The sequence below is a fragment of the Daphnia carinata genome, chromosome 1 (genome assembly GCF_022539665.2).
Source record: "Daphnia carinata strain CSIRO-1 chromosome 1, CSIRO_AGI_Dcar_HiC_V3, whole genome shotgun sequence".
Classification (NCBI taxonomy): Eukaryota; Metazoa; Arthropoda; class Branchiopoda; order Diplostraca; family Daphniidae; genus Daphnia; species Daphnia carinata.
In genome coordinates, this window is record NC_081331.1 from 2,028,311 (window position 1) to 2,042,998 (window position 14,688).

At 39.3% G+C, this 14,688-nt stretch overlaps 5 protein-coding genes and 1 long non-coding RNA gene across 9 annotated transcripts; 3 read left to right on the forward strand and 3 right to left on the reverse strand.

Annotated features, from left to right (window-relative positions):
• Window positions 1–316: 316 nt before the first annotated feature.
• On the forward strand, window positions 317–6,071 carry LOC130692502 (uncharacterized). 4 transcript variants are annotated; one of them, XR_009422055.1, is made up of 11 exons: window positions 317–467; window positions 1,035–1,557; window positions 1,623–1,828; window positions 1,895–2,147; window positions 2,206–2,276; window positions 2,460–2,610; window positions 2,682–2,930; window positions 2,988–4,427; window positions 4,490–5,084; window positions 5,158–5,852; window positions 5,933–6,071. It is a non-coding gene; the product is annotated as an uncharacterized LOC130692502 (long non-coding RNA). The 4 variants fall into 4 exon arrangements; XR_009422054.1 differs by having other exon boundaries at window positions 2,993–4,427; XR_009422057.1 differs by having other exon boundaries at window positions 328–467; window positions 1,383–1,557; window positions 2,993–4,427.
• Window positions 5,930–7,061, reverse strand: LOC130692501 (elongation of very long chain fatty acids protein AAEL008004-like). The gene is made up of 2 exons (XM_057515617.2): window positions 6,865–7,061; window positions 5,930–6,784 (listed from the first exon to the last, which is right to left on the reverse strand). Exons 1-2 carry the CDS (start codon window positions 6,920–6,922, stop codon window positions 5,985–5,987), a joined length of 858 nt encoding a protein of 285 aa, XP_057371600.1. The 5' UTR covers window positions 6,923–7,061; the 3' UTR covers window positions 5,930–5,984.
• Window positions 7,062–7,700: 639 nt separating this feature from the next.
• Window positions 7,701–8,754, reverse strand: LOC130692476 (elongation of very long chain fatty acids protein AAEL008004-like). Its single transcript, XM_057515591.2, has 2 exons — window positions 8,614–8,754; window positions 7,701–8,507 (listed from the first exon to the last, which is right to left on the reverse strand). Exons 1-2 carry the CDS (start codon window positions 8,669–8,671, stop codon window positions 7,726–7,728), a joined length of 840 nt encoding a protein of 279 aa, XP_057371574.1. The 5' UTR covers window positions 8,672–8,754; the 3' UTR covers window positions 7,701–7,725.
• Window positions 8,755–9,815: 1,061 nt separating this feature from the next.
• On the reverse strand, window positions 9,816–10,871 carry LOC130692487 (elongation of very long chain fatty acids protein AAEL008004-like). Its single transcript, XM_057515602.2, has 2 exons — window positions 10,755–10,871; window positions 9,816–10,613 (listed from the first exon to the last, which is right to left on the reverse strand). The coding sequence occupies exons 1-2, from the start codon at window positions 10,810–10,812 to the stop codon at window positions 9,829–9,831; spliced, it is 843 nt and encodes a 280-aa protein (XP_057371585.1). The 5' UTR covers window positions 10,813–10,871; the 3' UTR covers window positions 9,816–9,828.
• A 411-nt stretch (window positions 10,872–11,282) lies between these two features.
• Window positions 11,283–12,234, forward strand: LOC130692494 (elongation of very long chain fatty acids protein AAEL008004-like). The gene is made up of 2 exons (XM_057515608.2): window positions 11,283–11,418; window positions 11,478–12,234. The coding sequence occupies exons 1-2, from the start codon at window positions 11,361–11,363 to the stop codon at window positions 12,227–12,229; spliced, it is 810 nt and encodes a 269-aa protein (XP_057371591.1). The 5' UTR covers window positions 11,283–11,360; the 3' UTR covers window positions 12,230–12,234.
• Window positions 12,235–12,723: 489 nt separating this feature from the next.
• On the forward strand, window positions 12,724–13,887 carry LOC130692498 (elongation of very long chain fatty acids protein AAEL008004-like). The gene is made up of 2 exons (XM_057515613.2): window positions 12,724–12,987; window positions 13,123–13,887. The coding sequence occupies exons 1-2, from the start codon at window positions 12,801–12,803 to the stop codon at window positions 13,869–13,871; spliced, it is 936 nt and encodes a 311-aa protein (XP_057371596.2). The 5' UTR covers window positions 12,724–12,800; the 3' UTR covers window positions 13,872–13,887.
• The last annotated feature ends 801 nt before the right edge of the window (window positions 13,888–14,688 follow it).

Sequence of the window (14,688 nt, forward strand, 5' to 3'; positions counted from 1 at the left end):
CAAAGTTCGTTATAAGAAATTTCTTTTTTTTTAAACTAAATTAAATAATTCTTGTTGAAGAGAAAACTAACCGAACTAGATATTGCATTTATTTACACACATCAATGCAAATGTTTACAAATTTCGAGGCGAATTGGGAACATGAAGGCAAGAATGGCCCAAAAATCCCCGACGGTATACGCAGCCCCACGATAATCGCTGGTAATCGTATCACGTTTGACTGGAGCTAATAATAGCGGAGCGGAAAGTTTCCTCGAGGCTATGTGAGCACGTAGTAAGAAAAGACGTGATTCGAAAGACAACCCTCCACAAAGCGACTTTCTTCCCACTTCAGTTCGCTCGCTTCATCAGCGCTAGTCAGACTCGAGAGATGGGTCAAGTGAAGCTGAAACAGCCTCTATAGCATCCTGCATCAGGATCCAGGTGCAGTTCTTATGTAGACTTATCAAGAATTCATTACTCAATAGGTAAGACTATTATAGGGTTTCCCAAATGCTATACAAATGCTCACTCAATAGTAACTTGAATGTTCATCCGTCAGCTAATTATTTTGGTTTTCTTTCTTATAAGCGCTTTGCAAATTATCCTGCGGACATACTGACTATTGTGGTATTTTGATGTTTACCATTTGATTGCTGTCCGAAACGAGTTCATAACTTTAACGACCGGCAATAATAATATAAGCTTTTATAATAGAGCTTGATCGCCCCATCTCGTTTTGTATTACCCATAGGCGCAAAAGTTTTAAGAAGCCTTCACTTGAAATTCAAAATAGATTAGCTAAAGATTCATATAGTTCCTTCATCTGAGGTTGTACTGATATTTCTAGATTTACTCACGCGGAAAATAGTTAGAGAAGCTTACCTTGAAAGGACCTAGTCTTTTTTCCTGTTATTCCTGTCTGTGTTCGTAGATTGGTTTGGCTTTTTTTCATAATACTGAAACCTGTTTTTCCCATTATTTGCCGAACAATTGACTGCCGATAAATGAACTGCGGATACCGCCAATTTGAATTCTCATTTTGTTATGTACAGGTTCCGCAATAGGTTTGTTCTCTCGCTCCTCCCATTGACGCTTGTGACGGCAAAAGATTATATTAGCTATTTAATACCTCGCCCCAAAGGCACGGTAAAAATGCCAAGGTATTGGCAAATGAAAACGCATAAGCAGCAACCAAGCTATTACAATGCTTGAAATGACAATATTTGTGAAAACAAGTATCCAAAACGTCTTAGTTGAAAATGGGCTGACTTCCATAACGTTCGATGAGTTTAAATATTATGACAACCAATTATGGTTTGTGTAGTTATGACTTACAGTCCTTTGCCAAACTGGAAATGTGCCTTCGAGGTGGCCCTACTTTTTTTTTGATTTTCTGTTAGACGTGATCTAGAATTGAACGTGACGTTGCAGAGACATTATCTCATAGTGAGTTAACAGTAAGTTATCGCCTGAAGAAATTTCAAATGTATAGCAGGCCCTAATCCAAATGACAAGGCTCAGGTGTTTAAAATATCGTTGATTTTAATGCTGAATTCGCACAAAATTCCAATAGAGGTAAGCCTAAGATACAACAATTTTTTATACACCATATCTATTGAATGATTCATCCTTTTAAACAGGAGAAAACACTCAAGGCATATAAGACATCCGATGTAATAGTAACGTGCAATAATACGTTCGGGGAAACCGACGTAATATGACGTTAAAGAAGTCGCAACTTTGGTGCGGCAGAAGGACCGATAAACTTTTTATAACGTGTTGGCTATGAAATTTTCCAGCCAGGTCAGGCCAGGTGTGCGTCTTCCCAACAGGAGAAAACCACAAGGTGATTCGGCAGCCATATATATCTTTTCCGTTTATCGTAAAATATTTAAAACATTTTGCTCTTCAGGTTGATTTAGCAGAAGAGTATTGGCTCCAAGCCAAACTCCTGCATCCAAAAACCAATAGGCACATTTGGTACCAGCATCATGCTTATTTCACATGGTTTAACCAGATGGAACTATCATCTATGGATCGTACAATTTGTCTTTGTAATACAAATGTGTTGCCGTGCTCATAAAGCAAAAGTTATGGAGAAGACTGTTCGTTCGGAACTGCGCTCTTTGTCAGCCGCTATTACAAGATATACTGGAATGAAACTCGTAACATATAATCAATTGCGCGATTTATTCATCAATTAAGATTCGTTTATTTTGGCAGGTAGTAAAACTTATAAGAGCAGTTCGCAATACGAGCTTCAAGCAGTCTCCGCAAGTTTCCGAATAAAAAAGGTAAGGGAATGAAAGTAATTTTAACCAGTTACGGGAAAAACAGGGTTTTTTTTATTGGGTCAAACAATCAAAGGGACAGCGGTTGATCATTCAATAACCTTATTGTTGTTTCAATATTAATTCAGTAGTATATCGACCATGTGAAATTCGTTATTTATATAACTCCCGAAACTTGAATTCCAGTCAGTTCTCACATGCATTCATTGGGCTTACACCGCATGTCGAATGGTTGTTGTGGTCACTGCAACCCTTTGTGTCGCACAATGGTTTGCATCGTCACATAAGATTGCTGTTACTGCTCTTGTTGGTAATATTCAAAGTAATGGTTTGTCCGGTGAGCATCAACCTCGTAGAGCTATACAGTGATATCCAATACTGCATATCTACATGAATATCTTTTTACAGGTTCTTCGCCGCAGCACGAATGGCCATCATCGACATTCTTTTCTACCTTCAATTAACACCTGGTATTGATGCGTTTACCATCTTGCCTATACACAACAGACTTGGTGAACTGTTATTCAAGAATTTCTACCTGGATGGCTTGGCTATGCCGCCCATGTTGGATGTTATGCTATACTCCGTTGTCTCCTACAGTTTTTGCTTCGACACCTTCTTCATGGCATTACTCGTTTTCTACAAATTCTTCAAAAGGTAAGCTGTTGAAAATTCGCAGAGCTGATCCAATTATGATTCGTTAACTGTACCTAGAACAGCCTTATTATCTTCGGCCGCTTCGAGCTTAAGTGAGTTATTTCCATCGTACTTTTCGTTTCTTGTTAATGTGAGATAGAGTAAACTATCAAATTGCTCCTTACAGCCATAAAGAGTTTGATCACTAGGGAACGAAAAGTAGCTCAATAAACCTTACTATATAGAAATCCTAAATGGCAAACAATGTTACTCAATTGAGTCTATGTGCTTCATCTACACTTATTTAGAAAGTAAAATCGTCGGGAAAATAGCCAGATAGTAGTTTGTCCACTTGTTGCGCGTCAATCCAATATCTTTAGTACGTCCGAACGTTAGCTTTCAAACAGCTTTCTCACTTAAGCAACTTGAATACTTTCCAATTATTTTCATTCTTTTTGGAAGCTGAGAGAAAGTCGATCAGTCAAGTCGTATGCCGCAATGCTGTTCATGGCAGCTTTATTTGCATTTCCTGTTTTCAACAAACAGAAGAAAAAAAAAACAAATTTCGCCTCTACGAAAATTGGGTTACTTAACTAAAGGATTACACTGAGCTTGCTAACCTACAATAGAAGAGGAACAAGAATTTTGGAGGATCATTATCAGAAAATACGTTGATATTGTACACGATTTACTGATCAAAATTTCATTATTTGTTGCTATGTTTATTACCTGTATGATGCGTGGAATCCAGCTCAATCCATAGTCGGTATAAATGACTCATACTTCGTGATCCATTCCAAAACTTTTAGTTGATATGAACCGCAGACAGGTATGCCAAAAGTTGCGTTAAAAACTTTCCGATTTCTAGAATTGTATTTGAAAACTCGTTTAACTGTCGGAGGGGAAACTCTGAAACGGGAAATGAGTGACGTGATGATGGGAGTATAGTTGAAACGCCGAGGTACATTGGCAAACATTGAACATACGCGTTAATATTTAAAATATTGAGAAAAAACGGACACATAAAGAATTCTGAACGTAAAACACGGACGATAAAGTTTTGATATCCCAATTCACTTGATTTTTTTTACATCGTTGTTGTTGTTGTTATTGTTGTTGCTATGCTTTGGTTTGTAGGCCCTCGAATGGAAGTTTTTGAATAGTTGGAAGAAAAACACCGTTTGCACGAGAGCGTACCACGAAAATGCAGTCGGGAAATTACATTCGATGAAGAGCAACTGAAGTCCGTGCAAGCCAACAAGAAAGAACTGGACCATTTGGAAAACGGTCAAATATTTCTTCCACCACAGATACTTTTGAACTCGCGGACCCATTGCTGACATTAGATAGTAGAAGTACATAACAAAGTGCACAAAACTGTTAAAGGTGAGAAGGAAGGTAGCTTGGCCACCCGGAATAAAACGGAAGACAATCCATACGGTCAGCGGAATGCTGGCATGGTGGAAAACATGCAGGAAGGTGATTTGATTATCCTTTTTACGCATGATGAAAAACAAGGTATCAAGAAAATCAATGAATTTAGAAATGTAGAAGCAATAGCCCATCTTAATTAATTCCAGCGCATCTCTGTTGTCGGAGTAATCCACCGGCTGGCAAATCAAACTGTAACCGTTGAACCACGTTAGACGGCAAATATGGTAGAACATCCAGCCATTGAAAACAATTTGGAACGCGTTGTAAACCATTAGTACACCGCGCAACTCAAAGGCTGGCCTGTTTTTCATTAGTTTGGGACCCAATATTTTGACAACGAATAGGTAAGCCAAGCAAATCAACACCGGCGTTTGCGGATTCTCCGTCAGGAACCATCCATCTGTACGCCTATCTGTTAAGAAACGCAAACTCGTACTCATAAGAAGCGGGAAAGCAAATATCTTTTAATCATACAAAATATTTTTTCATACATACTGACATTATTACGCAATTAAATTAAATATTACCTCTTTGATCCCAAATACGGATGCTCTCGTCAACTACAGTTTGAATAACGGAGGCCATGGTTACACGACAGTAACTGGAAATGAACTGATTTGGATGTCTCGTTGTCCCGATGGTGTCTAGTCCTCAATGTCTATTCTGCTGTGAGCCATTTTACACACACACCTTCTTGGAGTTTCCGAAGAACCTCCTCTCTTTTTTCCCCTCCATATTTTCGTGAGCTAGTTTTCTCTCGATTCCTGCTTTTCAATTGTATTCGAATTGTTTCCATAATTTTTTTTCCTCTTAGCATTCTTTGCTAACTAGAGCTGGAGTCAGTTACAACGACCTGGAATTAGTTCTTAGAGGTCTATCTTTTCCTACTTGATTGGTTTTCAAACGGTATGTAGCGTGAGCGTGCTATGAAATCATACTTTTCTCTTTTTGATTTTGGACCCTTGTTCGGAGCTACAAACAGAACGATGCGTGAATTTAATTCATTTAACGTCATTTAAGCCAAGATGAACAAGTTAACTTACTTTTCTCTTTATTTATTACAACATCAACTGAGTGAAGAATTTAGCTACAGGAGATGGAAAACAAGCCGGAGGAAAAAAAAACAAGATTAAATTTTGTAATGACATCAAACGAGTTTTGAGAAAATGGGGCGTCACAACAACATTTCGTTTGCGCTAAATTAACAGTACCTGGCATTATAGTCGGAACTTGTTTTTTGTCTCTGACCGAACGGAATGCAAAATTTTGAAGAAAAAAAAAACTCCCGAGAAAACAGGATTGCCAATCAAATGATCGTTCTACATGTAAAAAGAAGACGACCACAAAAGGATTCGATGATGCTTCTCATTTGGATTTAGGCAGCTTATGTCTGGTTTTAAAGGCTTTGAACTGGATCCAAATGCAACTGAAGTTGGACAGGCCATCCCCATATGCGAATGTGTGTCATTCTGTTTTGGATTTTAACTGCTATGGGTGGTCAAAAAGCAGGTCGAAATCTATTTTATTTTTATTTTCAGGAAATCAGACAATTTGTCTAACCCTTTTTTTATTTTTGGCTTTTAAAATAGTGTTATGACGAGTTTATTTAACGGCGAAAATAATTAACACACAGACAAAACTCTACATATATTTCTTGCTGTCGCTGTCATTGTTGTTGTTAGTGATTGCTGACTTTGACGAAGAATGAATTTTCTTATTTTTCTGGTACGTATGTCTATAGAAGTTGAGAAACATCAGAAGGAAAAACACTTCGTGGAGGCCTATCCAACAGGACATAAGGTATGGAAAATCGCAGTCAACAAAGAGCAATTGGAAACAATGAATGGACGCAGTGACGAATTGAACCATCTGAAAAGTGGTAAGGTATTTCTTCCATCCGAGGTATTTTTGAACTTGTGGTCCCATCGCCGCCAAGAAGTAATAGAAATACATGACAACATGCACCAGGGAGTTAAGGAATGCGAAAAATGAACCGTGCCCTCCGCAAACGTAACGGATGCCCGGCCACAAAGTCGTAGGAATCCAGCCGTGGTGGATAATGTGAAGCATCGTGATTTGATTACTTTTCTTGCGGAGAACGAAGAATATCGTGTCGAATAAGTCGACGAATTTTGAAAGGTAGAACACGTAACATGCTCTAAGAACCCGATATGCTGATTCGTCATACGAATAATCAACTGGTTGGCAGAAAAAACTGTAATTCCCGCTGAGCCATCCGTAGCGGCTTAGTTCGTAGAACACCCAGACATTGACGACAATCTGAAAGAAGTTGTAGAACAGTAAAACTCGTCGCAGGTCATACGCTGGCCGGTTTTCCATAAATTTTGGCCCCAATACTTTGACGATGAAGACGTAAGCCAGGCAAATTGCCATAGCAGGCAATGGAGAGCTCATCAATGGCCAGCCGTCCACTCTCGTATCTAAAAATGAACAGGAACCAATTTTTGTTTAAACCAAAAATTGCACAGATCACATAAAAACGATGAAGAAGATTTCACACCTCTCAGTTCCCATAGTTTGTTGGTATAAAAGGCGATGGAGTCAACTAGCGCAGCCATTTTTTGGCAAAGCGATTCTCGTTTTTCCTAACTCTCTTGACAAATGTGAAAAGGGGTGCGACTTTCAGTATGGGGTTTTCATAAGAGAGACTATGACGTGGTGCTCAAGAGCTCCCCAGGATGTGACGGACTATTTCGCGTCGGTTTTCCTGGGTCCTTTATATAGCCTTCCACCAGTTCTACGAGAACAAGGCAAGATATACCCACTGGTCTGATTTACCTACGCTACACAAAACAGATCATTTGAATGAACCTTTCTCTTCCGCCAACCTCAATTAATCCTGTCTAACTAGTTTTCCCGGTTAACTTTCATTGTACCATATAAACTGTACTCAGCACGATTTGAAACGAAAGAAAAAAAGGAAAAAGGGGGTCGATTTCGGCAGATCCATAGGGGGATTTCAAAATTGTTTGCTTGTGCATTTGTCAGCCACCTGAGCAACCACTGCGCGCTCGTGAACAAGGAATTGTTGCTGATTATTTTTTTATGTCTGTTCCTTCTGGCCTGATGCAATGTCTAGTTGTAGGATCTCCGCTTTCACGTTCATGAACAGGTGTTTGGGATTTGTAAGACTAAACATGTATTTTCGCAATAAACTTTCACGTTCAAAAATTTTGCTAGGTAAACGAAAGTAAAACACCATTTTCGGAAAAAGTTGAGAAAAGCCATTCGATAGACACAAGGTGAATTCCTTTTCGTTTTGGCGTTTCGAAATATCACAAGGGATTCACGGAAAATCGACTGACGCTTAAATTTTTTCCAACTTTATTCGCATGCCAACGCAGTAGTGTATTTCTGCTATTTAGAGATCTTTGTTTGACATTCGAGTTTTGTTACAAGATGGTGATAGTGTTTCTTTTTCCTTATGATAGGCGTTCCTGTAAAAGTTGATAAACAAACCGAGAAAAATCAGTTCATGACCACCAATCCACCAGCAAAACGCGATAGGGAAATCACAGTCGATGAACATCAGTTGGAAACAGTGGAACGAAGCCATGATGAATTGAATCATCTGAAAGCTCGTCAAATGTTTCTTCCAGCCGAGATACTTTTGATAGCTTGGTCCCATGGCCGCCATAAAGTAGTAGAAGTACATTACGACGTGCACCAACGTGTTGAGAAATGCAAAAAAGGATGCGTGTCCTCCGCAAACGAAGCGCACACCCGGCCATAATGTCATCGGAAGTATCCCGTGATGGATAACGTGAAGCATGGTGATTTGATTGTTTTTTTTGCGAAGCACAAAGAACAATGTGTCCAATAAATCGATGAACTTTGAAATGTAAAAGCAATAGCCTGCTCTGACGATTCGCATTGCTGCCTCACTGTTTGAATAATCGACTGGCTGGCAAATAAAACTATAATTTCCACTGAGCCAACCGAAGCGGCCGAGTTCGTAAAATAACCAGCCATTGAAAATAATCTGAAAGAGGTTGTAAGCCATTAGTATTCCTCGTAGTTTGAAGGCTGGCCTGTTTTTCATAAACTTCGGACCGCACATTTTTACGGCGTAGACGTAACCTAAGCAGATCATGATGGACGGCAAAGGAGAGCTCATTAACGGTAAGCCGTCCAGCCGCTTGTCTGTTTACACAAAGAACAATTTTAGTGAGAAGTACTTTAACTGTATTATTTAAAATCACAATAAAGAACAAAGCAATAAAAGAAGTTTAAATTGTATTTTTACTACCTCTAGATTCCCATAGTCTTTTGCTTTCTAATAAGGCTGCTTGGATGTAGGAAGCCATACCACAGTACAACCTCAGTCAGCAGTTTACTTCGTTAAACTAAGAACGTGATTTTATTTTTGTTGTTCGTCATTTCCGACTTAGATATGTGATTTCCTCGTTTTCGTATTTTGTCAGTGTTGGGGAGGGTTGACCTCAAACAAACCGTACCGGATTTCGTACGTGTACCACACCGGAATTAAGTGGTATCGCTCCGGATGCATGTACTCCCCAAATAATTATAGTTCTTGTTAGGTACCTATTTGTCACAGCGGTTTGCCGCCCTTCCATAACGGGGATGTCTGAGATAAACTCCACTATATAGAAAAGAACCTTTTCTGCTAATGAACTAGAACCAATATTTAAAATACAAGAATATTAAGTACAGAAAAGACAAGGATAGAAAATAGAAAAAAACTGGCCAAATAGAGCATTCTATAAAGCCAGTTTTTTGTTATAAACTAGGGCGTCGAAAATTTCGTATGGGCTACTTTTATCCTAAACCGGCCCTTAGCATAAATTCGATTTCGGCGTTAAATCCCGATTTGGACTACCTTTTTGCATTTGTATCGTTTGGAGTTCAAAGCTCATATTCAAAATTCAAGTGCAAAAATAGTTTCACCTTTTTTTCTTTCAGAGAACAAAGAGAAACTAGGAGCTTGGTATTCTTGTTCGATCGTCCACAATACAGGTCACGGACGTAAACAAATTTTGTCAGAAAAATAGTTTTGCCTTTCTAGTTTGTAACTAGACTATATCAACTCCTGCTCATCTATCAAAAGTAATCGGCACTGAAACATAGCACCATGAGATTCGTACGCAGAGATCTTTTTAGCAACTTACTAGGTCACCGAATGAAAAACATTACATCTCGTGGTTAAAAACGAAATGCTGAACCAGCTCTGCCGCAAGCTACACTTGTTGTTTTTTTTTTTGTGATGATGCCGTATCCTTTAGCTCTTTAGCGTTGGGGTTATATAATCAAAATAAAATAAATTTTTATCGAAGAGTTACTGCTATAGAAAAACGGAACATGACTTTTGAGAAGCGGCAAAGCCTTTGCATACGTGAAAGGTAAATGCGAAATGTCAGTGGAGCTCTTTAATTTACCGAGACCTTCTATTTTCTACACAAGTGCCAACAGGTATTTTTGTCAGAAGTTTCACGCACTGAATCATTCAGCAAATTTTTAGCCTCACGTTTTTCTTTTTGGATTGGGATGATGACTTCGTTGCTTGCTGTGGTAAATAAGTTTGTCTGTAGAAATTGATGAAAAGGAAAAAAAAGAGGATTTCGTGACATCCGATCCACCAGCAGAAAACGATGGGGAAATCACAGTCGATGAATATCAGCTGGAAACAATGGACCGATCCAACAATGAACTGCATTATTTGGAAGCATGTCAGATGCTTTTTCCAGCCGAGGTATTTGCGAACGCTTGGTCCCATTGCCGCCAAAAAATAGTAGAAGTACATCACAACGTGCACCAACGTATTGAGGAAGGCGAAAAAACAGGCGTGTCCACCGGCCGTGAAACGAACTCCCGGCCATATGGTCATGGGAAGTAGTCCATGATGGATGACGTGAAGCATCGTGATTTGATTATTTTTCTTGCGAAGCACAAAGAACAGCGTATCAAATAAATCAAGGAACTTTGACATGAAAAACCAATAGCTGGCTCTGAGGATCCGTAGGGCTGCTTCGTTATTCGAGTAATCAACTGGCTGACAAGTGAAGCTGTAATTCCCGCTGAGCCAGCCGTAACGGCCTAATTCGTAGAATAGCCAGCCGTTGCAAACAATCTGAATTGCGTTGTACACCGCTAAAACTTCTCGAAGGTTGTAAGCCGGTCGATGATTCATGAACTTGGGGCCCCATATTTTGACGAAGTAGACGTAAGTTAAACATATTACGATTGTTGGAAGAGGGGAGCTCATAAGCGGCCAGCCATCTATTCGTTTATCTAGGAGAATACGGAGAACGATTAATGGGAAAATTTAAAATTTTCTTTTGGCAAGAATATTTTTTTAACGCAATCCGGACATGTACGCATCTTATTTTATGAGCCTCCCTGTGGGTAACAGAGCAAATTGACTTTTCATACCTCTTGATTCCCATAATGGCGAATTCTCGAAAATCAGGGCTTGGAAGAGGAAAGCCATTGTGCAGCAAGCGACACGGTTATTCGGAAAACTGACGACGCACGTCGATTATTCACCAGTTTATAGGTGTTGCTGCATCGTCGCAAGCCGTGTACAAGGTTAACGAAACGAAAGGTTTCCGCCTCGTCAGGTTCCGTGCATTCTCTCTATGCCAGCCTCAACTTTGACGTAAACATGGCTTTTATGACAGCCGAATGGTTACGCTGCAGTAGCCTTCATTTGTCTTTCTTCACTCCCACTTGTACATCTAAAGAAAAGAACCGTTGAGCAGCTAACAGAAAGAAAAGTTCAAATCATAAATTCAATCTCAGCTCATAACCGCTGTGAAATGGTTAGATTGGTAGTTACGAACCTCGTTATGCTCAACAAGTTATGAAAACTATTATTCCCATGTGTATGTTTGCTGAGATGATCACAGGGTATATATAGAGGTAATCTGAAATGCTGTGACATAACATAGCTGTCGACAACTTCAAGCCGGCAGGCTATTTTTCGGGTTCCCTAGTTCACCTACAACTTCGTGTGCAAATCGAAAGTGAAAAAAAATCATGTTTTCTCTGGTACACTACGTTTTCGATGAAGCTGCCAGGATCTGGGACCTAAGAGGTACAGTTTTAATGTCAGAGGTTTCAAAATCGCTCATTAAAAATTGCGCCGTTTAACAGACAAGCGAACAGATGGATGGCTACTGACGGATTCTCCGCTAACACCAACATTGATTTGCCTGGTATACGTGTATGCTGTTCAAATACTAGGGCCCAAACTTATGGAAAATCAAGCAGCTTACAAGTTGAGAGGCTTACTTGTGATATACAACGTATTTCAAATATCATTCAATGGTTGGATGTTCTACCATCTTTGCCGCTTAACGTGGTTCAACGGTTACAGTCTCATGTGTCAGCCAGTGGATTACTCGGACAACGAAGACGCCCTACAAATAATCACGCTCGGCTATTGCAACTACCTGTGCAAATTAATCGATTTTTTCGACACCGTATTTTTTGTGTTGCGAAAAAAGAACAGCCAGCAAATAACGTTCTTGCACGTATATCATCACGCTACAATGCCCCTCACTGTTTGGATCGTTTTTCGATACGTCCCGGGTGGACAAAGCGTTTTCATGCCGACTGTCAATAGTTTTGTGCACGTCGTTATGTATTTTTACTACCTAATGGCAGCCATGGGACCACGCTTCCAAAAATATCTTTGGTGGAAAAAGTACCTCACCGGTTTGCAGATGTTGCAGTTCTTATGTGTTGGAGTGCATGGGTCACAGTTATTGCTCATCGAATGCGATTTCCCCATCTTCTTCCCATGGTTCTTCGTCACACAATCCATAGTATTCTTCCTATTATTCAAAGCTTTTCACTCTAAAGCGTACAAGGTAACTAAAATAGACAACAAAAAAATTAAGTAAATTGATATGTTCACAATTTTTTTTTTTTTACAATCTTTTATGTAAACCTTTTATATAATCCGGCTACATAGACAAGTAAATAGATTGTTCTTAAAAACAGTCTTTCTTTTCTCCTTTCCTTTTAGTATCATAGATATGCAAATATTTGGTTATCACATGCCAAAAAATAACGGTAACGGTTGTCTTTAAGCATAAGCGTGGTCAAGAAACATTTTTAAGAATTTGGTATAAGTATTCTGTATGGTAAATGTTATGGTCTGCTGACTACTACAGTGTCACCATCATAACAAAAATCACTAATACGTGCGAATAATGTTTGCCTCCCTATAATGCCAGGAGAAAATCATGCTAGGTTTCAAACACAGAATTTGTATTGCAGCAAAGTGGGAATCCCCCTTTCCCAAAGTCCTTTTTCATGCGTCGTAAAAATTTTACTTCATGTTGCTCTATTGCCTACGCTTTATCACAATAGCTGTTCCATCAAGAGTCCCCCCCCCCAAAAAAAAAACTGAATTATAATTTAAAGCCTTTCTTCCGCTTTTCTTCTTTACATTATCACAAATCCTCCTATATGTGCTTCGAATATCCCTTGCATCGGCAGACCGTTTTGATCCGCCACGCTAACCTGTGTTTCTTTTGCGTCGCAAACAGTACACTGCATTTCATTTGTTGCAGTGCCAAAAACGTACAAGTTCATCATACAATGGATCCCGTTAAGACTCTCATTTCTGGATGCAGCCGAATTTGGGAGGCAAGAGGTATTTATTTAAGCAACAGCAACGGTTTCTTAAAAGTTTGTTTTATAACCGAACTCAACCCACCTGCATTGCACTTGCACCAAATTATTTTTTCCGATATTTGCATGTCCTCAAGTCATCTTTTCAATTCAAAAGATACACGGACAGACGGATGGCCATTAACAGAATCTCCACTAACGGCAATCCTGATTTGCCTGGCTTACCTGTTCGCTGCCAAAATGTTGGGTCCGAAGCTGATGGCGAATCGTCCACCTTACGACTTACGAGGAGCACTGGTGACTTACAATGCCTTCCAAATCTTTTTTAATGGGTGGATGTTCTACCACATCTGCTGCGTGACCTGGCTGAAAGGCTACAGTCTGATTTGCCAGCCAGTGGATTACTCGAACAATGAAGATGCTCTTCAGGCGATTAGCATGGGATACTTTTATTGCATATCCAAACTCCTTGATTTACTGGATACGTTGTTCTTTGTGTTACGTAAAAAGGACAATCACTTAACTTTTCTTCACATTTATCATCACATCTGTATGCTGTTGACAGTATGGATTGGCTTCCGGTTCATTTCGGGTGGTCAAAGTGCTTTTCTGCCAACTGTCAACACTTTAATGAACGTCGGCGTGCACTTTTACTACCTCATTGCTGCAATGGGCCCGTCCTTTCGAAAATACTTGTGGTGGAAAAAGTATCTAACCGTTTTTCAAATGTTCGAATTAGTCTGCATTGGTTTGCATGGATCGCAATTATTATTTGTCGATTGTGGCTTTCCTTCCGCCATTGCGTGGTATTACGTTGCACAGACGTGTATTTTCTTACTGCTTTTCAAAAACTTTCATTCAAAAACATACCCAACAAATAACAATTTCCATTGCAAAAGTAAATGAATTAAGATATAGGACTTTAATCGTGTATATTATTCCCTTTCCATTTAGAGCATTTTCGTAATGTTAGCAGAGGCAGTACTTTTTTCTTTTATTCGAAATTACAAAATTTACGACTAATCCACTTACGTCTCAGCTTGTTCCTTGGGTACACTCGCAACGGAACACGCATCCCATCCCTCGCATTCAACTTTTATTTGCTCCGCTTGTATTTACTTGCTTGCTACCGTCAAATGATGCATAGGGAAACTTTTAGCGAATATTCCATGCGAAATTGCGAAGTAGATTAATGATTTCATTTAGCCATTTCTCACTAATTCATACCGTCTGTTCCCAAATCACAGCCTAACAATTATGTGTTCACCTTTGCGTTTATTGGATTTCATTTTCCAGCAAAAAGAGCTTCAGATTTAAAGAACTCTGTTTATTATTCGTAATAACAGAAAAAAAAATTTTCTGAAAAAAAATAACGTTTCCGTTGCTTATAAACCCAAATGTCGTAAAATAGGGATGGATTGCCATGTAAACTCGTTCACCCATGGATGTACCTGGGCTGCGCCCCATTGATGTCGTTATTCGGCTTTTCTGATCAGTCACATTGATACAAAGCAATTTTTTTTTTTCGAAACGAGGTTATAGCACATGGCCACAAATTCTTCGTGCAAGGATCGTAAAATATTTATCAATGCATCTTTACTACTGCTCTTTCCTTGGAATCGTTTGAAGCAATCATTGCACGCACGCGTGCAGCTTGTCATTGACCTTCTACGACAACTGTCGCTTTCTACCGTGACAAAATCAGTAAACAAAGCAACAATAA

Excerpts from the sequence above, each read along its gene's own strand:
- LOC130692487 (XM_057515602.2), bottom strand. The coding sequence starts at position 10,812 with ATGGCTTTCCTCTTCCAAGCCCTGATTTTCGAGAATTCGCCATTATGG. Across the intron at positions 10,614-10,754 it reads GCCATTATGGGAATCAAGAG|ATAAACGAATAGATGGCTGG; the intron begins GTATGAAAAGTC and ends GTATTCTCCTAG.
- LOC130692494 (XM_057515608.2), top strand. The coding sequence starts at position 11,361 with ATGTTTTCTCTGGTACACTACGTTTTCGATGAAGCTGCCAGGATCTGG. Across the intron at positions 11,419-11,477 it reads CAGGATCTGGGACCTAAGAG|ACAAGCGAACAGATGGATGG; the intron begins GTACAGTTTTAA and ends GCCGTTTAACAG.
- LOC130692498 (XM_057515613.2), top strand. The coding sequence starts at position 12,801 with ATGTGCTTCGAATATCCCTTGCATCGGCAGACCGTTTTGATCCGCCAC. Across the intron at positions 12,988-13,122 it reads CCGAATTTGGGAGGCAAGAG|ATACACGGACAGACGGATGG; the intron begins GTATTTATTTAA and ends TCAATTCAAAAG.
- LOC130692476 (XM_057515591.2), bottom strand. The coding sequence starts at position 8,671 with ATGGCTTCCTACATCCAAGCAGCCTTATTAGAAAGCAAAAGACTATGG. Across the intron at positions 8,508-8,613 it reads AAGACTATGGGAATCTAGAG|ACAAGCGGCTGGACGGCTTA; the intron begins GTAGTAAAAATA and ends TTGTGTAAACAG.
- LOC130692501 (XM_057515617.2), bottom strand. The coding sequence starts at position 6,922 with ATGGCTGCGCTAGTTGACTCCATCGCCTTTTATACCAACAAACTATGG. Across the intron at positions 6,785-6,864 it reads CAAACTATGGGAACTGAGAG|ATACGAGAGTGGACGGCTGG; the intron begins GTGTGAAATCTT and ends GTTCATTTTTAG.